At 28.6% G+C, this 22,774-nt stretch overlaps 2 protein-coding genes across 5 annotated transcripts in view; both read right to left on the reverse strand.

The window, feature by feature from the left end:
* Nucleotides 1–3,574, reverse strand: part of LOC107443485 (uncharacterized) — a gene marked incomplete in the record, with an annotated part of 25,720 nt that extends 22,146 nt beyond the window's left edge. Inside the window, 5 exon segments of the mRNA XM_043042968.2 lie at nt 464–589; nt 679–791; nt 1,804–1,982; nt 2,893–2,974; nt 3,164–3,574. Coding sequence (XP_042898902.2) covers nt 464–589; nt 679–791; nt 1,804–1,982; nt 2,893–2,974; nt 3,164–3,184 — 521 coding nt within the window.
* Nucleotides 3,575–6,969: 3,395 nt separating this feature from the next.
* LOC107443486 (carbonyl reductase [NADPH] 1) overlaps nt 6,970–22,774 on the reverse strand; it is a 33,840-nt gene continuing 18,035 nt past the window's right edge. The window contains exons 1-9 of one of the 4 annotated variants that reach the window (XM_043042967.2): nt 16,816–17,297; nt 16,552–16,633; nt 15,463–15,641; nt 14,318–14,430; nt 13,963–14,088; nt 13,079–13,220; nt 10,183–10,246; nt 9,067–9,180; nt 6,970–7,141 (exon numbers count right to left, since the gene is read on the reverse strand). In XM_043042967.2, the coding sequence (XP_042898901.1) occupies nt 9,074–9,180; nt 10,183–10,246; nt 13,079–13,220; nt 13,963–14,088; nt 14,318–14,430; nt 15,463–15,641; nt 16,552–16,633; nt 16,816–16,836 (834 nt within the window). In that variant the 5' untranslated portion in view covers nt 16,837–17,297 and the 3' untranslated portion in view covers nt 6,970–7,141; nt 9,067–9,073. Of the gene's footprint in view, nt 7,142–9,066; nt 9,181–10,182; nt 10,247–13,078; nt 13,221–13,962; nt 14,089–14,317; nt 14,431–15,462; nt 15,642–16,551; nt 16,634–16,815; nt 17,298–22,774 lie in introns of those variants that run through there. The other 3 variants (XM_043042964.2, XM_043042962.2, XM_043042963.2) reach the window with 3 other exon arrangements.

Here is a 22,774-nt window from a genome sequence, read left to right on the forward strand (position 1 = left end):
TTTTTTTTTTTTTTTTTTTTTTTTTTTTTTTTTTTTTTTTTTTTTTTTTTTTTTTGAAGAGATATTGAAGTTGATTGTTTGAAAAAAAAATTCATTACTTTAATCTTACACAAACAGCTTTTATTATAAGTAAAATGTTAATATGCTAAAAATTCACAGTTAAATAGATCTTCAAACTAATCAACAGCTTTAAGTAAATATCAAATAAGTAGATGCAAAAGAAAAATGAAGAACAAAATAATCTTGAATTTAAATAAACAAACTAAATTATACAATTTTGCACTCTGAAACTGGATAATTTTAAATAAATTGCAAATTTTGAAATTTTAAATAAATATTCTTGAACTTTTATGATGTTGAAAATAAGATATAATAAAAAAAGTAAGTAAATAAATAATAATGCTTTGTAATAGAGGAAAAAGTTCATGGCAAACATCCAAAGTAGCAAAGTAATTAATCTTACTCAACAAACTCATTCATTAATTTGCTAAGTTCTTCTTCAGTTAAAGATTCAGACAAAAATCTTTGTTGTAATTCTTTTCCCGGTATACGATGTAGCTGACCAGCAGAACTGCTCAAATTTACAACCCTAGAAAAATAAGTAAAGCCAAATCAATAAAAAAAAACAACAATAATATTCCTTAAGCTGTTTCATTTTCAGAACTAAAGATTGCTTACCTAGCATGTTTTCGTAATAGAGGAAAAAGTTCATGGCAAACATCCAAAGTAGCAAAGTAATTAATCCTAATTGTGTTAATAGCTTGTTCAGAAAATGGAGCTGTATCATTGTTCTGTTAAAATAAAAGGAAAGAAACTAGAATGCAATTATCAAAGTTTAACCCAATATAATATCCAATTTTAAAATACTAAGAAAAAAAAGTTTTCCAAATAAATAAACAATAGTTGTATCACATAAAAACATATCACACAACAATAATTTAACTTTAAAGTGTCAGAAATTTCAGTTATTTAATTAAGAATTTATTAATCTATAAACAATTTCTACTTTCTATTATTGTTCAAACCAGTGGAACATTAGACTAATTCCATTGCATTAAAAGTTTGTTAATTTTATGTCTTCATCATAGATTGGTAAAAAACCAGTCCTTTACATATTATGTAAATTTAAATGAGTTTATTCAGCAAACGAATTTAATCAGAAGCATTCGTTAAGTTAAATTTTCAAACTTAACAACTAACTTGGAATTAATATTCAGACCATAAGATCCTATATACATATCTATTTTTTTTTCTCCTATTGATTTTATAGTCTAAAAGTATCCATATAAAAAAAATATCAGAGTTAAAATGCAGCTAACAAGCTTTTTCTTAATAAAATGATGAAAAACTTTTGAAGGCTGACAATAATGAAGTATTTATTACAAATTTCATAATAAGGAATCATGTTACAGCTTATAAAAACTATATTAAAATCAATTATGAAGTAATACAGAAGGTACCAAAATAAAAAGTTAATTTAAGAACAAATTTAATTTTTGACTTTCATAACATAAAATAAACATAGATTTAATTTTAAACCAATTTAATTGTAAAAAAAGTACATAATTGGTTATCATAAATTAAAATTGCAAATAAAAATGAAAAATACAAAAATAGTGCACTGAGAGTTCAATATTCTTCAAAATTAAATATCACTTTAACTGGCTATTTTGCATTGTACACAAGCGGGCAATATGATAAATTTCATCAGAATTGTTTTTTAAAAAAAACCATAATTTGTACTTAAATTGTATAATTAACTTGGGCAAAAATACAACAGATTTCAATCAAAACAGAGAATACCTTATATGCAATAGCTGCATTGTTTACTAGAACATCTAAACCACCATAATGATCCTTTAAATATGAGGCTAGTGTTTTGATTGTTTCTTTCTTTGTAATGTCTAGAATATGAAATTTAGGATGCAGACCTTCTTTTTCAAGATCTTTTACAGCTGCCATGCCTCTGGATTCATCACGAGCTAAAATAATATAATATATAAATTCAGAAATATAACTCCTTGAATTTTATAAGCGGTTTGTGATCACAGAACTGACTACTTCATAACTCTTTCTTTCCCCAGTAATCATTGTTATGATGTAAAATGCTTAAAGTAATATCTAACAGTATAAAAAGCGGTTAGAAGACAATTTTAAAAATGTTTTATTTACAAAGAATGATTTTGTAACCGTAATATTTATATACTTCATGTATAAACTGTAGCCAGTGTAAAACAGGACAATGGAAAAATTTTCTGTGTTACACTTGAATGTTTTGGCTCTTAAAAAAATGTAACTGAAGCAAAGTCTTGTGCACTGTCAAGCTTTCTATCTAAAGATCATGACTTAACTTTATAGAATATATTAGTGTTTCCCAAAGTGTGGTACGCATACCCCTAGGGGTACGGGAACAGTTTAGCGGGGGTACGCGTTCTTAAGCGAAATATCTTGCAACAGACGATAATTTCAAAATTTTTCTTTTAGAAACAAAGCTAGCCATGAAAATTTACAATTACATATTTTCTATTGGCAATTTTTTGCAGAATTAACTGTTATAGTGGTGTTAAAAACAAGTTGTGATTTTTAACTTTTGTGCAATTTTTTTTATCACAGCAAAAATAATATCATCCTTCTCACTGATGCAAATAAACTTCGAACCAAAAATGAAAAATAAACATATTTTTAAAAAAATACATTCATTTTTTTATTAGTGGTATCCAGTGGTGTTACGAAAAATTTAGAAAGGGTACACAAAAGTCATTAGTTTTGGAAACACTGGATTATATTAATACCGTATGACTTTAATAATCCCTACAATTGAATAAAACAATAAAATGCAGTGCTATGAATACCACTTGTAAATTACAAAAATAAATAAATAAAAATGTTTACCAGCGAGAATAACATCACCATCAAATTTAGAACACAAAGCTCGTACAATAGCCTTTCCTATACCTTTATTGCTCCCAGTCACCTGAAAATTAAGACAATGCCATAAATAACCATAAATAAAATTAAAAGAAAAATATATACAAAACTAAAGGTGAAAAATTTGACATTTTTTGAAGGAATAAGGAAACAAATTTCATGTAGCAATTACAAAAAAAGCAATTATTTTTTTGCAGAAATATAAAGAGATAAAAATCAAAGAAACAATACGTACAACAGCTACTCTTTGGGCCATTTTCTTCGAAATTTGATTCAAAATTCACACTACAAAAACCAAGAATTTAAGTCCTATAGTATAGCAGACAGTTTAAGCCAGCTTTCAAGCCGAAGTTCACGGGTCGCACAGTAGGAAAAGTTTAATAAAAGTATAACTTTCTTTCATTACTAAACTGCATTTATATTTGAAAACTGAAAAATCCTAATAAACCAAGTCGTTGAAAAAAATAACGAGGTGCAGAAAACAATTAGCATGTTAAGATCGCTTATAACCTTCATTCGTTAAGAGTTATGTTCGATTTAAGTTTATTTCGAACTAGAGCTTCGCAATCTGTTTAATCGGATTTACTGAATACTAAAATTCTGCCAAGGTCTTATTGAGGCAGTCAAGGACATTTTGTTATCTGTGGGAGATTAGAAATATTTGTTTAATTAAATAGTAGCTGCATGTGTATCTTCATTTTCGAGGGAATTTCCTTCCTGCAACTTCAAGTTCATTAATTTCGGGCAGAGCCGTTTTTAAGGATGGGCCCAGCGCCCTGAGTTGTGATAGGGACAGGGACCCCGAAAAGTTTAAAATCTCATTGCATTGCCATTTTTTTTTTAAATTTTTTTCTTCTAATTAATGTATTATTTATAAATTAAGAGGGCACCCAGATCCCACATTTTTTCTTCTTTTTTTTAAAGTTTTACTCGGAGCTGGGGCCCTCGGAAGCCTATAAAACATTTTTTTTCTTTTTTACACCGTCGGACGCTTTTCAAAATATAACCAAATGTGCAATAAACGCTCTTTCCACTGATGAAAATATCCCCACTTTCGTAGCTACCACCCACAGAGTTGTCAAATAGCCTCCTTACTTTACAATTTGGGAAAAAGTTTTTAGCTTCTTTATATTGCCTCGGGCTCTTTCCTAACTCCGGAAACATCAGATAGCCACAGAAACACCCTTTTGTCTGATCATAAATTGCTTTGAACAAAAAATTTCTAGGGCAGTAAATAGGGGAAGGGTCTTGTTCTTTCTGGGGGTGATTTCTTTGGGTCAATCTGTCTTGAGATTTCTGTTGTGCCACATACGTTATCGTTAAATTGGTTCTAGCTCAATTCTGATTTATCTTTCTTACAAAATTTAGATATTTTTTCTAATTTATTATAAAAGCCTTTGTTTCCGCGTTAATCATTCTAAATGTTTCAACTAGCCTAATTGTTTAATTTACTTAATAATTGTAATTGATTTCCTTTTGTTATTTTCCGAAATAATCGTACATAAATCCGTGAACTAGGAATTTTTAAATCAAATTTTCGCAGGATATTAAGAAGACTTAAATTTTTCACCTTTGGAGGTAAGCAAATGTTTTTATTAAATCAACTTAGGTTGTGGTTAGGGAAAACATGGATGGTTTGCGCAGTGTTCTATATGTACATTTTTTAACTTAATTACATAATATATTATAAGTCAAATATAATAGCTATAGCTATTATATTTGACCCTTGTGCTTACATCAATATTTCTAACTTAAATTCGAAACTTTGTCAAATTAAAAAATATGTTTTATAAATAATTTTTAAGAGCTGAAAAAAGGATGAGTATTTAAAGAACCAACAAAGCAAATTAATAAATGTATAAAAAATTTAATAAGTTTGTTTAAAGATACATAAATTTAATAGTTATTTACTGATGACAAGTAAGAAATCGGAAGCAACATTGTTAAAATAAAATGAATTATTAAGATTGATTCAGTAATTTGAACTATATGGAGAGAAATATATCTTATTTATTTAGTTTTTTATTTACAATATTTTGTGATTTTTTGTTTATTTATTTAAATAGCGGGCCACTATTCAATTTCCTCTTCGGCAGGCGGATCTGCCAAAATTGTTGATTCGGTGTTTTCTGGATGAAATTGAGATAGCAAATATGATTTTATTTTAATTTTACTTACTGCTAATAGACAGAAACATATGATTTTGTTTGATAGAGCATTGAAATCAAATGATCATCAGCTAAACAAATGTTTAAACATAAGAAAAAAATTGTTTAAACCTCCTGTATGACCAAATTTTCCATGTTTCCCCTAAATATGAAATATGTTTAATTTGTAATATTATATTTCGCCCACAAAATGAATTTATTTAGTTAGTTAGCTTATTTTATTATTTATTGATCATATTTTTTTCTATTTTTAACTCCTTGATTTTTTTGTTATCATGCGTTTGAAGTTAATAATGCTTCTAAATTTTTTAATTAAATAAAGCTTTTAAATTTTTCAATCAAAGTCGAAAAAACTTCTTAAAATTTTAAATCGGAACAATATATAAAATTTTGACAGCTTTGTTTTTATCTTAAACATGTGCATTTAAAGAAAAAAATATAAATTACTGGATAAAATAAAAAACTTCGTTGTTATATCATCTTTTGAACAATTTGAGTATTAATAAATAATTTAAAAATAAGCAAATTTTTAGTTTAAAAGGTAAAAAAGTTTTTTCATTTGTTTAAAAGGTAATTATGCTCCATCATGAGACAATTTAATATCTGTTCCTGAGGATCAGAATTCTTTTTCATTTTACTTTAATATTGTAAAAATGATATATTTAATACTTTCATGTGATATGCTGCAGTTTTAAGTACCTAAAAAATGACTGAAATTGTCAATTCAAAAAACAATTAATACTTTTGAACATAAATTTAAATAACTCCACGCGTTTTGTTTTGCTATCTCATTTTATATTTTTGCAGTATTTAGAGCAGCCAATAACTTGTGGGTGTGTAGATGATATAAGTAAAAGAGGCATATATAAAAAAAAACTAATTCAATTTCAGTTGATGCCCTCAATATTATATTTTTAAACTTCCCTCAAAAATGTAGTAAAAAAATAATTGTCGCAAACAAATTTAATGTTAAGTAAGAACGAAACAAAAATGATATTGAAATATGCTGAATCACTAGTGAGACAGGAGGGATGAAAGACATCAAAACCAATTTGACTGAATAGTAAAACTAGTGCTAGAAATAGAACATTTCAAGCACTTTTTTTAAATACAAGTTAGGACAATTGAGCGTAAACGGCACGTATGAAATAGTGAAAAACATTAATCTCGAAGATACATTTCCAAACATTGAAATATCAATTAAAAAATTTTTTGTTCCTTTATGATAACTAATTGTAGTAGCGAAGGTTCATTCTCCAGACTAAAATTAATAAATAATGAGTTAAATAGTATGACTCAAGAAAGATTGAGTCATTTGTCAATTATGAGCATTGAATATGATGTCTTACAGGAAATTTATTTTGACGATGTGATAGAAGCCTCTCGAAAGGCGCGAAAAGTATTGTTATCTTAGATTTTCGATAAAAATAATGTATATAAGCTTTTATAATTAATTTATATGTTTTTTACTCTTACAATGAAATAATTTTTAAAAATTATTAAAAAATAAATTTTTTTTCGCTAAATTTACTTATAAAGGACTCCCAAATAATGACAGGCCCATAACCATAAAAACGGCCCGGAGTCTATATATTTTTATATCCGATTTCGTAACTTAATTCCCTTTAAATAATAAATTAGTCATAATCATAATCTACAAAAAGCGTACTATTAAAATCACCTTCTATTAAATCCCCTCAACGAACAGTTTCTGTTTGTTGACTATACATAACAAAAATGACTTTCTAAATATGATTTTAAAATTATTTGTGTGGGCACACATATAATGCTATGTATATATTTTACTGAAATTAAATTGTAAACTGGTATCTATTATTTAAAAGTTTTAAAACATAAGAATCTGTACACAAACTTATTGCAAACTCATTTATTAAAAATATAAAAATAATTAAGTACAAATGCATAATTATGATTTCATTTGGTTTGAAGGAAACATATAATTCTGAATATGATACGAGATTTTCTGGACATCGATTTTCAACTTTGTTATCCAGTCAATCAAATTTTCCATCTTATGCTTTCAACTGAAATGAAATACTGTTTGAGATAATTTACACCAGTAACAAATAGAAAGAAAATACAATTATTAAATATAGCTTAATGTTATAAGATGATTCTGCAGTTAACACTAACCTTAGATAACTAAACTTAAATCCTTTTAGCAAATTATTCAACTGACAGACCATTCAGCGATTATTTTTATATTTTCGTTATTTATATCAAACAGATTAACAACAATTTAAGGGACACTTCTCTAAAATTTTTTTACAATTAAAATATGCATAGGTAACGTTTTCTTCAATAACGTTAAAGTGTTATAATAACATCTAAACTTGCTAAAACAAGTCTGTTTGACTATGTTTTAGTATGGCTTACACACACAATTCAATTATTTAGATCTATAATTCAAAGTAGCATGATATGCACAATATGCAACACTGTGGTGGGTTTCACATTAAAAAAAATATTAACAGGTTTTTGGCTGTATTATTTTATAGGTTCAAATTTTAGAAATTTAAAATTAGTAGAAAGAAACACGATTGCTTTGTGTCGCACAATTTTGGGCAAAACAAGATTTATTTTATTATTATTAATATTTTTTTGAATTATGGTAACGAGTTTTAGCTTTTTAATTATTTGATTTAATAATATTTAGGTATTTCAAATCAAATTATGATGAAGTGAAGTGATGCAAACCGCGATTGTTCTGGATGTTACAATTTTGCACTTTGTAAAATTCTTTTAATCAATTTATTGTATTTTGATAACTTAATTTTATTATATTCAGAATCTTAAACACTTTGTTTACATAAAATTAGAATATTTTAAAATGGTATTTATTAACGTAATGCGTTTGCGAATGTGTTGCACATGAAATCCGCACAATTGTATTCGGTACAATCTTGTGTACATTTGAAAAATTATGGTGATAATTATCGAAATACAAAATTTCTGATCTTAAGTAAGATCACATACATTAATTTATCGTATATTTAATAATTATCTTAAACGTTTAGTCATTTATTTTGAACATAACCTGTTATTTGAAACAGATAAGTTAATTCCACATTTGTTCAGGCAGAAAAAAAATGTGCGTCGCTCCTGATGGCATGGACTTTCCAAGGAAAAACTTTACTTTTGTAGTTAAATTTTATTGTTGCGGCACATCTCTACAAAATTACGGTATTGCAAATCAATATCTACCTTTATTAGAAGTAAATTTTACTTTTTTTTTATTTCATTACAACCATGTTTTTTTCTCTGTTAATTCATTCAATGATTATTATATTTCGTAAAAAAAAAAAAAANTTGTGTCAATTGAAACGTCAGGGCAACTTTGAACATCAATCACAATGTTAAAAGCAACAGTGAGTCCAGTTATGATGCTTTGAAGAATAAGTTGGGCAATTTTTGTGTCACTTGATATGCCAGGGCAACTTTGAACATCAATCCCAATATTAAAAGCCCACCTCAAGAACAAACTATTAAATATTTAATTCTAAACAGAAAAAAATAGATCTTGAAATTGTACTAAAGAATAAATTTTTGGTTGTTTGTCAGTTTCAAAACATAAACTGTTACATTTAAGTCATGGCATCAACAAAGTTCAACACAATACAATAATTTGCAGTTAAAAGGCCTTTTTTTCCACCCAATCAAACTCAGCTATAGTAGGGGTGGAGACAAAGGTAGAAATTCGAATTTTTTTTTAAACCGCTTTTTGTTTAAATTTCTCAGATAGATTGATGTTGAATATCTTCTCTACTCAACATGCAAAATTCTAGGCCATCACCAATCAGGATTCCAGAAATATAGTATGTGGTATTTCAGATTATCTATAATTTTTTTTTGGTGGAAAAAATTAAACCAATAAAACTTAGCAGAAATTTCAATTCTGAAGCAATGTAGAAATTAAGCAGCAAATTAAAATAAAAATTTAAGAATTAACTTTTATCTTACTTAGGAAACCATGGATTAATTTTTTTGTCTTCAAAGATAAACTCTCCTCGAGGAGATTCCACACCAGGTGGTAATAGAGCACAATATACAGAAGATTCAGCACCTAGTAGGTCAGTAAAACATACATAAATTTTTTTATTTTCTTCTAATTTGGGAACTAGAATAATAAGTGTGATTGTAAAATGACAGACCAGGTAAAATTAATTACCAAAATAGAAAAAAAATAATATTGTAAAATTTAAACCCTGACTAATTAAGTATCTTAAAAGAACATTTTATTCTACCCAATAAATATTGAGTAATAAGCATAATACTAAAATAATAATTGATTTCATAAAAATTAACTGAAATTAAATTTTGTAACAGTAATCAAGTTATTAGTGCGATAGCAGCAATAATTACTTTGTTAATTAAAACATGAAAACGATTTCAGACAGATCAGCACAACCAAAACATAAAAAATAACTCACCTTGAAATTATTAGCTAATCATAATAGCTGTCAAAACAACAATTAATCATTAATCCTAATCGTAACATCTTTGAGAGCTGGTCCCCAAAAGAAAAATATTATGAACATCTACAACACATCGAACTCGTACAATTTGCGCCATTGCGAAAAAACAAAAACAAAGTAAAGTTTCGAAAAGAAACTTACTACTGCGCAGACTCCTACAAAAAATTTTGCTGACATCTCTGAATTAGAATTAAAACAGAATAAATGATATTTAATGAATTAATGTTGCCATCTTTTAAAAGTTACAATTAAGTTTAAAACAATAAATTCAAATAGAAAATTAAATATTAACAAAGGATAAATTTTCTGTATGATGCAATAATACAACTAAACAAGACTGTATTATAAATAAATTAATTTTACAACAAAAAATTTACGCATTTAAAAAAAAAATTAAGTACACAAAGAAAGAGAGAAACTTATTTTAACTTACTTTAATTTACTAATATTTTCAATAAACTGAAGTAAAATAAATTACTCAAAGTGAAGAGAAGAAAAATATTAAACTTTTTTTAGTTGTATTTTACTATTAAAAATAGTAAAAACGCATTAGAAAAAAAAATTAAAAACAATGAAGGAAATAAGTTTACCTTGATCGGGCGTTAAATCACCTTTGTGATAAGTCATATCTGTATCAACATACCCAGGATGAACCTACAAAATTATTAAATATTTACTAAGAATATCAAAAAATTTATAAAGAATTATTAAAAACTTACAAGAAGTTAACCAAGATTTTTTTATAAATTGATAGAATATTTTTTAAAAATAAGTGAAACAGAATCCACATGTTAATATAAATAACTTACTTAATGCATGATATATTTTTGTTCTTAAAATGTCATACTTAATGTTAACAGTTGTATTTTACTATATAGATTATTAAACAAACTATATAGTTTCATTATTTATTAGTTACTAATCTGAACTTATCAGAAATACTGCTATTCAAATTTCCAAAAATTCAGCTATTCTAAAATTATTAAAATATAATATATTTTTTTCAGTTTAATATCTAAAAGTTAAGAAATTATTATTTATTCTTAATGAAACAATGTAAGCTATGTCTACAAGAAATAAATTGGAAATTTTTAAAAACATATTTACAATAATTTATAACACGTTTATAAATTGTCATAAATATGATTTTTAACATAAAGTAAACTATGCATGGTTATAAATTATATGCAATGCATAGTCATTACATGCAAAAATAAGTAACAATTTAAAATAAAATCTTCCCAACTCTATTTTTCAATATTAGACTTCAAAATTGATGAAAAGCATTGTATTTCTCAATCTATTGCTATTAATTTCATTATTAGTTTTGCGAGTTATCACGCCTTTTAAATTATGTTTTCGTTTTAAGTATTATGACAAATTAACACACATTTATGCAATTTTTAAAATACACATTTGAAGATTTCTGTAATAAATGTGAAATTTATACACAAATTGTAACTAATTAAGTGATTACACTATGTAATCTTTTTTCAATTAACATGACATGAGTAGTATGATGGGAATTATTCAAAAAAAAAAATAATAACTCTTCTGCAATTGTATATTTTTAATTTTTACACAGCTTATTGCAACACAAATCTGCACGTTCAAGCTCTCAGATTAGCTGTAATCAAAATAAAGGAGAATTAATCTTTAAAAAGTACTTAGATGATGCAATCGAAGATTCTAAAAGTACTGTGGGGGTAGGAGTTATCGACAATACCAACCTTCTTCCATCAAAAGGTACCCCTTGATTGAATCAAGTTAGCATGTCTTATATACCAGCTAATTGATGTTTAATAATCGTAGTGGTAGTTACGCCACAATACTCCACCACCAGAATTTTATCAGGGATAGAATTCGATGAACGGATACCACTAGTTGCTGTACTTGTAAAAGACAGAGAGAGTTTTATAAAGGTCACCGGGTTTTTGAGTGCTGAATGCGAGAGGTGTATTAACTTCACGGTAGTAGTCGCTCCTGTGTTGCCTTTAGTAGTAGAGTGTATGCAGGCTGACGCTGTCTATAATCGAGACGAGACTGAGCAGCAACAGCATGAGGAGGTGGATAATGTTGCAGTCACAAGTAGCAAGTCAACTGTTCAATGTGGACCATCTAACAAAGTAGGCATTACCAGATCAAAGTGGGCGTTACTGCCAAGATAGGCCTAATCATATCACCAATGTAAGTAACCAATGTGGGGGGAGGAGTTATCGACAATGCCAACCTTCTTCTATCAAAAGGTACCTCTTGATTGAATCAAGTTAGCATGTCTTATATACCAGCGAATTGATGTTTAATAATCGTAGTGGTAGTTACGCCACAGTACCTTCAACTAAATTGAAGAATTGATAAGAATAACTCGAAAAGTAAAGTATTGATAAGAATAACTCTAAAAGTTTCTTCAATCAAAAAATGGGTTCTGCACCTTAAAAAAAAATTATCTGAAACTTGATTTATACATTGTTGAGAAAAATAAAATCGGTTTGGATTACCTTGAATTCAGGAATAATCGGATTCTACAGCATATGCCTTTCTAACTGCAGCAGAGAGTTTCAGAAGACAGAATACTCACTAAGAAAATAAAATTTTAAATGCTCCCTTTAACAAGTGGATTTGAAACGATTCCCAAAAAGAACAATGGATTTGTACATTGTTCTGAGCTTGTAGTGTATTAAAATATAATTCTACAGCATAGGCCTTTCTAACCACAGCAGAGCATTTCAGAAGACAGAATACTCACTAAGAAAATACAATTTTAAATGCTCCCTTTAACAAGTGGATTTGAAACGATTCCTAGAAAAAACAGTGGATTTGTTCATTGCTTACAGATACTGGATTTGTACAATGTTCTGAGCTTGTAGAGGATTAAAATATAATTCTCAATTAACTTCATTTACCATTGTAATTCTAAACAGTTTTAGAGATGAAAGTTCTGTTAAAGACATAGTGTGACTAAAAGACTTTTATGGTTCTTTCACACTCACAATTTAATTGTGAACCATAAAACACCACTTAAGTTGATAATTAAACACCAGTTAGGAGTAAAATTATCTTTTTGGAAATTTTTTGTTTTTGTAGCTATCTTTAAAAGTACTAAGTTGCCAAGGCAAATGACAATGCATTATTATGGAAGAATACTATAGAGGTTATCAACTGTCAAAATAACTTTTTTTAAAAATTTAATAAATTAATAAGAATAGCAAGAATAATGCCTATTTTTTTTAAATAGTATAATAATTTTATCACCAAGTTCACTAATATCTGATTACCAAAAATAAATAAATAAAAAATACAAACATTATAAGAAATTTAAAAACATGAAAATTAAAAACAAAAAGTCATAATATACTTATGGAAAAGCAAGATCACTATTTTTTTTAAAAATTTATATGTGTTATATCAGTTATACACATTACAATCAAACATCAACAAAAAATTTTTTTTAACATTTTGAAACGAAACTTTTTCACATAAACTTACAGTATTAATTACAATATCCATATCAGGATCCTGACTGAATTTGCGATGCTGTATAAATGTAAGAGCATTCACACCATTTTTAGATACTACATATGCAGATTCACCCCAACCTTTCTGAACATTTTCCCCAGCTTTAGCAGCTCTATAATATATGAAAATAGCATATATTAATAAGAGTATATCACAATCGTTGTCTATAAAAGCATATTTTTCAACCAATCTTACAATTACTTTCTAAATAAATATATAGTTTAATTCCTTAAAACAGGAACAGAAACATAGGAAGAATCAATTTGCTAGTAAAATAAGATAGCCTGTTAATACAGAGTAGGCTAAAATTTATCCAAAAATATCTCATAATAGAAATTACATAAATAAGAAAAATATAGTTACTTTTTTCCTAAAAATATAAATTGAAAACAAAAATCAATTTTAAAAAAAATGTATAAAATGAATTGACTACCTTGAACGTAACTAAAATAGGATTAGTTTCACATAGTGCTCAAAACTAGTGCTTTTTTTATTATTAATAAAATGAATAGGAATACAGATTTTTTTTTTTTTTGAAGAGATATTGAAATTTATTGTATGAAAAAAAAATTCCTTACTTTAATATTGCACAAACTAGCTTTTATTATAGGTAAAATGTTAATATGCTAAAAATCCACAGTTAAATAGATCTTCAAATTAATTAACAACCTTAGGTAAATATCAAATAAGTAGATGCAAAAGAAAAATGAAGAACAAAATAATCTTGAATTTAAATAAACAAACTAAGTTATGCAAATTTGCATTCTGAAACTGAATAATTTTAAATAAATAAATTGCAAATTTTGAAAATAATAAAAAAAAAGTAATAATAATAGTAAATAAATACATCTTACTCAACAAACTCATTCATTAATTTGTTAAGTTCTTCTTCAGTTAAAGATTCAGACAAAAATCTTTGTTGCAATTCTTTTCCCGGTATACGATGTAGCTGACCAATAGAACTGCTCACATTTACAACCCTGGAAAAATAAATAAAACCAAATCAATAAAAAAAACTAGAATATTCCTTAAACTGTTTCACCTTAAGAACTAAAGATTGCTTACCTAGCATGTTTTCGCAGTAGAGNTGTAGCTGACCAATAGAACTGCTCACATTTACAACCCTAGAAAAATAAATAAAGCCAAATCAATAAAAAAAACTATAATATTCCTTAAACTGTTTCATTTTAAGAACTAAAGATTGCTTACCTAGCATGTTTTCGCAGTAGAGGAAAAAGTTCATGGCAAACATCCAAAGTAGCAAAGTAATTAATCCTAATTGTGTTAATAGCTTGTTCAGAAAATGGAGCTGCATCATCTTTCTGTTAAAATAAAAATAAAGAAACTTGAATGCAATTATCAAAGTTTTACCCAATATAATATCCAATTTTAAAATACTAAGAAAAAAACAGTTTGCCAAATAAATAAACAACAGTTGTATCAGATAAAAACATATCACACATCAATAATTTAACTTTAAAGTGTCAGACATGTCAGTTTTTTAATTAAGAATTTAATAATCTATAAACCATTTCTACTTTCTATTGTTGTTCAAACAAGTGGAACAATAGACTAATTCCATTGCATTAAAAGTTTGTTAGTTTTATGTCTTCATCATAGATTGGTAAAAAGCCAGTTCTTTACATTTTATGTAAATTTAAATGAGTTTATTCAGCAAACGAATTTAATCAGACGCATTCCTTCAGTTAACTTTTTAAACTTCCCTAACTAACTTGGAATTAATATTCAGACCATAAGATCATATACATACCTATTTTTCTTTTTTTTTCTCCCATTCATTTTGTAGTCTAAAAGTATCCATATAAAAAAATAAATATCACAGTTAAAATGCAACTAACAAGTTTTTTCTTAATAAAAAAAAGGATGAAAAACTTTTGAAGGCTGACAATACTGAAGTATTTATCACAAATTTCATAATAAGGAATCATGTTACAGCTTATAAAAACAATATTAAAATCAATTATGAAGTAATACAGAATGTACCAAAATAAAAAGTTAATTTAAAAACAAATTTAATTTATGACTTTCGTAACAAAAAATAAACATAGATTTAATTTCAAACCAATATAATTGCAAAAAAAAAATATATATATATAAAATTGATTATCATAAATTAAATTTTTAAATAAAAATGAAAAATACAAAAACAGTGCACTGAGAGTTCAATATTCTTCAAAATTAAATATCACTTTAACTGGCCATTTTGCATTATACACAAATAAGTAATATAATAAATGTCATCAGAAATCTTTTTAAAAAACCATAATTTGTACTTAAATTGTGTAATTAACTTGGGCAAAAATACAACAGATTTCAATCAAAACAGAGAATACCTTATATGCAATAGCTGCATTGTTTACTAGAACATCTAAACCACCATAATGATCCTTTAAATATGAGGCTAGTGCTTTGATTGTTTCCTTCTTTGTGATGTCTAGAATATGAAATTTGGGATGCAGACCCTCTTTTTCAAGATCTTTTACAGCTGCCAAGCCTCTGGATTCATCACGAGCTAAAATAATATAATATATAAATTCAGAAATATAACTCCTCGAATTTTATAAGCGGGTTGTGATAACACGACTACTTATTACTCTCTTTTTTCTTCAATAATTATTGTTACAATGTATAAAGTTACATCTAACACTATAAAAAGTGACTAGCACACAATTTTGAAAATATTTTACTTAAAAAGAATGTTTTTGCATTCATGATAGATTACTATTATCTCTATTAGCTGTAGCCAGTGTAAAACAGGACCGAAAAAGTTTTCTGTGCATTTGAATGAATGTTTTGGCTCTTAAAAAATTTAACTGAAACAAAGTCTTGTGCATTGTCAAACTTTTCATCTAAAGATCGTGACTTAACTTTATTGAACATAGCAGTGTTTCCCAAAGTGTGGTATGGGTACCCCCGAGGGGTACGGGAACAGTTTAGCGGAGGTACACATTCTTATGCGAAATATCTTACAACAAACGAAAATTTCAGAAAAATTTATTTAGAAAGAAAGCTAGCCATGAAAATTTACAATTAGGTATTTTCTATTGGCTATTTTTTGTAGAGTTAGCAGTTATAGTGGTGTTAACAGCAAGTTGTGATTTTTAACTCTTATGCAAGTCTTCTTATCACAGCAAAAACAATATCATCTTTTTCACTGATGCAAATAAACTTATTAACAAAACTTTAAACCAAAAAAGAAAAATAAACATAATTTTAAAAAAATACATTCCTTTTTTTTTATTAGTGGTACCCAGCCTTACGAAAAATTTAGAAAGGGTATACAAAAGTCATTAGTTTGGGAAACACTGGATTATAAAAATACCTTATGACTTTAATAATCTCGCCAATTGAATAAAACTATAAAATGCAGTGTTATGAATACCACTCGTAAATTGCAAAAATAAATAAATAAAAATGTTTACCAGTGAGAATAACATCACCACCAAATTTAGAACACAAAGCTCGTACAATAGCCTTTCCTATACCTTTATTGCTCCCAGTCACCTGAAAATTAAGACAATACTATACATAAAATTAAAAGAAAAAAATATGCATATCTAAAGGAGAAAAAATTGAAATTTTTTGAAGGAATAAGGAAACAAATTTTATGTAGCCATTAGAAAAAAAAGCAAGTATTTTTTTGCAGAAATATAAAGAGAAAAGAGAATCAAAGAAACTATACGTACAACAGCAACTCCTTGGGTCATTTTCTTTGAAATTGAATTCAAAATTCACACTACAAAAACCAAGAATTTCAGTCTTAAAGTTTAGCAGACAGTTTAAGCCAGCCTTCAAGCCGAAGTTCGCCGGTCGCACAGGAGGAAAAGCTTAAGTGCTGATTACACTAGGCAACCAAGTGGAGACAATTAAGTTAAGAAACCGGTTTTTGGTTTCTCGTTTGTGATCACACGTTACAACCTTCGCTTGTTCAACCAACTCTGAATAGTCCAATACCAGAATGGCACTTAGTTTGTTTGTATTTTCAATAAACTTTATTGCTAAAACCTCTTTTAATTATCATGGAAGCGATTATTGACGATACATATATCACTAGAATACAAATATCACTAGAATTCCATTTAAAACTAGCCGTAGTTAGAAGATTAAACCAAGTTTAAATTTAATAGTTAAAAATGCAGGATGCGACAGAATCAGCACGTGTACTTTGTTTACTAAATGGAACCGAAACCACTAGTTGCTTTCAACTAGGTTATATTTGAAAACTGAATTATATCCTTCAAATATAAAACATTTATATTTGAAAACTGAAAATTCCGAATAAACCGAGTGATTGAAAAAAAAAACAAGGAGCCGAAAACAATCAGCATGTTACTTTCGCTTGTAACCTTCATTCTTTAAGAGTTACGTTCGATTTACGTTAACTTCGAACTAGAGCTTCGCAATCTGTTTAATCGGATTTACTGAATATTAAAATTCTGCCAAGGTTTTACTAATGCAATGCAGTCAAGGACATCTTATTATCTGAAGAAGATTGCATATATTTGTTTAATTAAATAGTGTCTACCGCTACGATTATTCAATTCTAATTTANAACCAAGTGGAGGCAACTAAGTTAAGAAACCGGTTTTTGGTTTCTCGTTTGTGATCACACGTTACAACCTTCGCTTGTTCAACCAACTCTGAATAGTCCAATACCAGAACGGCACTGGTATTGGACTATTATAGTATATAACAGTCCAATACCAGAACTTATATTTTTCAATAAAGTTTATTGCTAAAAGCTCTTTTAATTATCATGGAAGCGATTATTGATGATACATATATCACTAGAATACATATATCACTAGAATTCCATTTAAAACTAACCATAGTTAGAAGATTAAACCAAGTTTAAATTTAAAAGATAAAAATGCAGGATGCGACAGAATCAGCACGTGTATTTTGTTTATTTAAATGGAACCGAAACCACTAGTTGCTTTCAAGTAGATGGCCTCTAAAAGGTGGCTAAAATGCATTTATATTTGAAAACTGAAAATTCCGAACAAACCAAGTGATTGAAAAAAAAACAAGGAGCCGGAAACAATAAGCATGTTACTTTCGCTTGTAACCTTCATTCTTTAAGAGTTACGTTCGATTTACGTTAACTTCGAACTAGAGATTCGCAATCTGTTTAATCGGATTTACGGAATACTAAAAGTCTGCCAAGGTTTTACTAATGCAATGCAGTCAAGGACATCTTATTATCTGAAGAAGATTACATATATTTGTTTAATTAAATAGTGTCTACCGCTACGATTATTCAATTCTAATTTACCAATATATAAGACATGTCTCCCTACTGTCGCCTGCAGTCATTAAGTTCGTGGATGATCACTTTGATCAGCTAGCGAAGAGACTGAGGATGCGTGGTATCAGTCCTCGTAAAATTATTCCTTAATACAAAGAGTGATCAAATGAAAAGCTCCGAAACGACGTAAAAACGTAACAGTGAAATATTTTCATATTCCGCTATGGGAGAACTTAGCGAGACATCTCGGGATGCGATTGGAGTATCTGACTGGGATCAAAGCATGCGCGGGTGCCCGCATGTGCAGGAGATAGCAGAGGCTCTTATCAAAAGTGGTGTCCAAATGATAAGGCAGTAGGTATGAAGACAGGATGGCGTTCGCGTTTCAAAATTCGCCGATTGAGGAGCAGTGAGGTGTTATTCGATTTCCCCGAGCACAGAAAAACCATTAACTCCGATGTGTACAGTGAGACACTCTGCCGCCTACGCAGGTCCATCAAGAACAAAAGACCGGGGCTGCTCACGGAGGGTGTGGTTCCGCTCCATGATAACGCGAGTCCGCACGTCTCCAGAGTCACAGACATGGAACTGACCAAGTTCAAGTGGGAGACGTTGGACCATCCGTCCTACAGTCCGGACATGTCTCCCTGCGAATTCCATGAGTTAGGTCCACTGAAGAAACACCTGAAAGGGAAACGCTTCAACTCGGACGACGTNAGACCGGGGCTGCTCACGGAGGGTGTGGTTCTGCTCCATGATAACGCGAGTCCGCACGTCTCCAGAGTCACACACATGGAACTGACCAAGTTCAAGTGGGAGACGTTGGACCATCCGTCCTACAGTCCGGACATGTCGCCCTGCGATTTCCACGTGCTTGGTCCACTGAAGAAACACCTGAAAGGGAAGCTCTTTAATTCGGACGACATACTCAAGAACGCTGTGAAGGACTAGGTCTCGTCACGGCCACAGGAATTCTGGGAACAAGGAGAATCCTGCGTCTTGTTCATCTGTGGGATCGTTGTGCTCAGGCCTATGGTGTATATTTTGAATAAAGTCTACATTTGTGCCCACGGTGTCGCACAACCTTTTCCTTTTCATTTGATCACCCCTTGTAGTATGCTTTATTTCATGCGCAGGTAATCGGGGTAAGGGCTAGCACCGCGGGCAAGTATTTCCTACGCAACTGATCGAAATTGTGATGGAGTGTCTTTAGAGCCGTTTTTAAGGATGGGCCCCCTAAAGGTCTAAAATCTCATTGCATTGCTTTTCTTTTATAAATTTTTTTTTCTAACTCCTGTATTATTCGTTACTTAAGAGGGCCCCCAGAGCCCACTTTTCTTAAAGTTTTATTTGAAGTTGGAGCCCTCGGAAGCCTATAATAATTTTTTTCTCTTTCTTTTTTACATTGTCGGACGCTTTTCAAAATCCAAGAGAACTGTTTACAAAAGAGCAATAAAGCACTCCTTCCACTGATGAAAATATCTCCACTTTCGTAGCTACCACCCTCAGAGTTGTCAAATAGCCTCCTCACTTTACACTCTGGGAAAATGTTTTAATTGTCATGGGCTATTGCTTCTTTATATTGTCTTGGGCTCTTTTTTCCTAACTTCGGAAATATCAGATATCCACAGAAACACCCTTTTATCTGATTTTTGGTCATAAATTGCTTGGAACAAAAAATTTCTAGGGCTGTAAATAGGGAAGGGTCTTGTTACTATTTCTTTGGGTTACTCTGTCTTGAAATTTCCGTTGTGTCACATACGTTATCGTTAAATTGGTCCTCGTTCAATTCTAATTTTTCTTTCTTACAAAATTTAGATATTTTTTCTAATTTATTATAAAAGCTTTTTTTTCGCGTTAATCATCCTAAATTTTTCAACTAGCCTAATTGTTTAATTTACTTAATTATTGTAACTGAATTTATTTTGTTATTTTCCGAAATAATCGTACACAGGGTTCCCACTCTATGATGAGATTGAAATTCAAGGACTTTCCAGGACATTTCAAGGACCTCAACAAAATTTTCAAGGACCTTAATCTAAGACCAATTTTAAAAATTATTCTCTTCTATTTTACTAGAAGCAACAATGCTTGTTGTGGCAATAATTAATTTCAAATATAATACCTAAATGCTTTGCCTATATAGAGAGAAGAGAGTATATGTATTATGGACTAAAATTTATATTTTTTTAAAAACAACCCTACTGGTTTTACATATTAATTCACAAAATCATTTTCAGCACAATCTATAACTAATGGTAATGAGGTGTTAATGGTGAAATCCTTTAATCCTGNGTTTCAATTGTGAGCGCATGCGCAAGTCATAACGTGGGTACGACATGAAGTCTGCGTGAATGATTACGTAGCAAACTCCCCATTTTTCGTGAAATGCATGGGATCCACCAGATATCACTGAAGGGGAAAAAAAATTATTCGGAAAAAAAGCACTTTTTAAAAACGCCAGCTGAAAAAAGCACCTTTAAAAGCTTTTAAAAACGAAATCCCCAAAAAAGCACCTTTAAGTACTTTTTACAAACGCTACGCTCCCTGTTAAATTAGAAACTTTGTCAAATCAAAAAAATATGTTTTATAAATAATTTTTAAGAACTAAAAAAGGGATGAGTATTTAATGAACCAACAAAGCAATTAGTAAGTGCATAAAAAATGTAATAATTTTGTTTAAAGGAAAATACATTTAATAGTTATTTACTGATGAAAAGTAAGAAATCGGAAGTAACATTGTTAAAATAAAATGTATATTAAGGTTGATTCAGTAATTTGAACTATTTGGAGAGAAATATATCTTTTTTTATTTTTAATATTTTGTGATTTTTTTGTTTATTTATTTAAATGGCGGGCCACTATTCAATTTCCTCTTCGGCAGGCGGATCTGCCAAAATTGCTGATTCGGTGTATTCTGGATGAAATTGAGATAACAAAAATGATTTTATTTTTAATTTTACTTATTGCTGACAGACAGGAACAACATATGATGTTGTTTGATAGAGCATTGAAATCAAATGATGATCAGCTAAACAAATGCTTAAACATGAGAAAAAAATTGTTTATACCTCCTGTTTTTTTTAGTGTGACCAAATTTTCCATGTTTCCCCTAAATATGAAATATGTTTAATTTGTAATATTATACTTCGTACACAAAATGAATTTATTCAGTTAGTTAGCATATGATTTTATTATTTATTGATCATATTTGTTTCTATTTTTAACTTCTTGATTTTTTTGCTATTATGTGTTTAAAGTTAATAAGGCTACTAAATTTTTTAATTAATAAAGCTTTTAAATGTTTAAATCAAAGTCGAAACTTCTTAAAATTGTAAATCGGAACTATATATGAAATTTTGACAGCTTTGTTCTTATTTTAAACATGTGCATCTAAAGAATAAAATATAAATAAATGACTGGATAAAATAAAAAACTTCGTTGTTATATCGTCGTTTGAACAATTTGAGTATTAATAAATTATTTAAAAATAAGCACATTTTTAGTTTAAATGGTAAAAAAGTTTTTTGATTTGTTTAAAAGGTAATTATGCTCCATCATTCGATCATGAGACTATTTAATATCTGTTCCTAAGGATCAGAATTCTTTTTTATTTTACTTTAAAATTTTAAAAATGATATATTTAATACCTTCATGTGATATGCTGCAGTTTTAAATACCTAAAAAATGACTGAAATTGTCAAATCAAAAAACAATTAATTAATACTTTTCAACATAAATTTAAATAACTCCACACGTTTTGTTTTGCGATCTCATTTTATACTATCGCAGTACTTAGAGCAGACAGTAGCTTGTGTGTAAAAGAGGCATATAAAAAAAGTAATTTAATTTCAGTTAATGCCCTCAATATTATACTTTTAAACTTCTTGCAAAAATGTAGTAAAAATATAATTGTCGCAAACAAATTAATATTAAGTAAGAACGAAACAAAAATGATATCGAAATATGCTGTATCACTAATGAGACAGGAGGGATGAAAGACATCAAAACCAATTTGATTGAATAGTAAAACTAGAGGGAGTTTCCAAAATACAGAAATCTATCAGGCTTAAATTTTTTTTGTCACAAAATTTATCAGGGGCTATTCGTTAAATTTAATTATGGGTTAAATTTTTTCTCTGATTAAATATTAAACATTAACAAATCTTTATCTTTTAAAACATTTCATTCTATAATAAAAATAATTATTCTATATTTGTATCTAAAACTAATTAATATAAAGCTTTAGTGTGCTCCATAGATATACTGAATGCTCGTTTTGGCTGGATGACCGGGGCTGTTGCTCTTTCACATCCTAGCCACTGTACACCATCAAGAGCAGAACTGATACTTCAAACTCGTATCACATTTATTCTCTCTGATATTTAATAGACCTT

This window comes from Parasteatoda tepidariorum, chromosome 8, assembly GCF_043381705.1.
Source record: "Parasteatoda tepidariorum isolate YZ-2023 chromosome 8, CAS_Ptep_4.0, whole genome shotgun sequence".
Classification (NCBI taxonomy): Eukaryota; Metazoa; Arthropoda; class Arachnida; order Araneae; family Theridiidae; genus Parasteatoda; species Parasteatoda tepidariorum.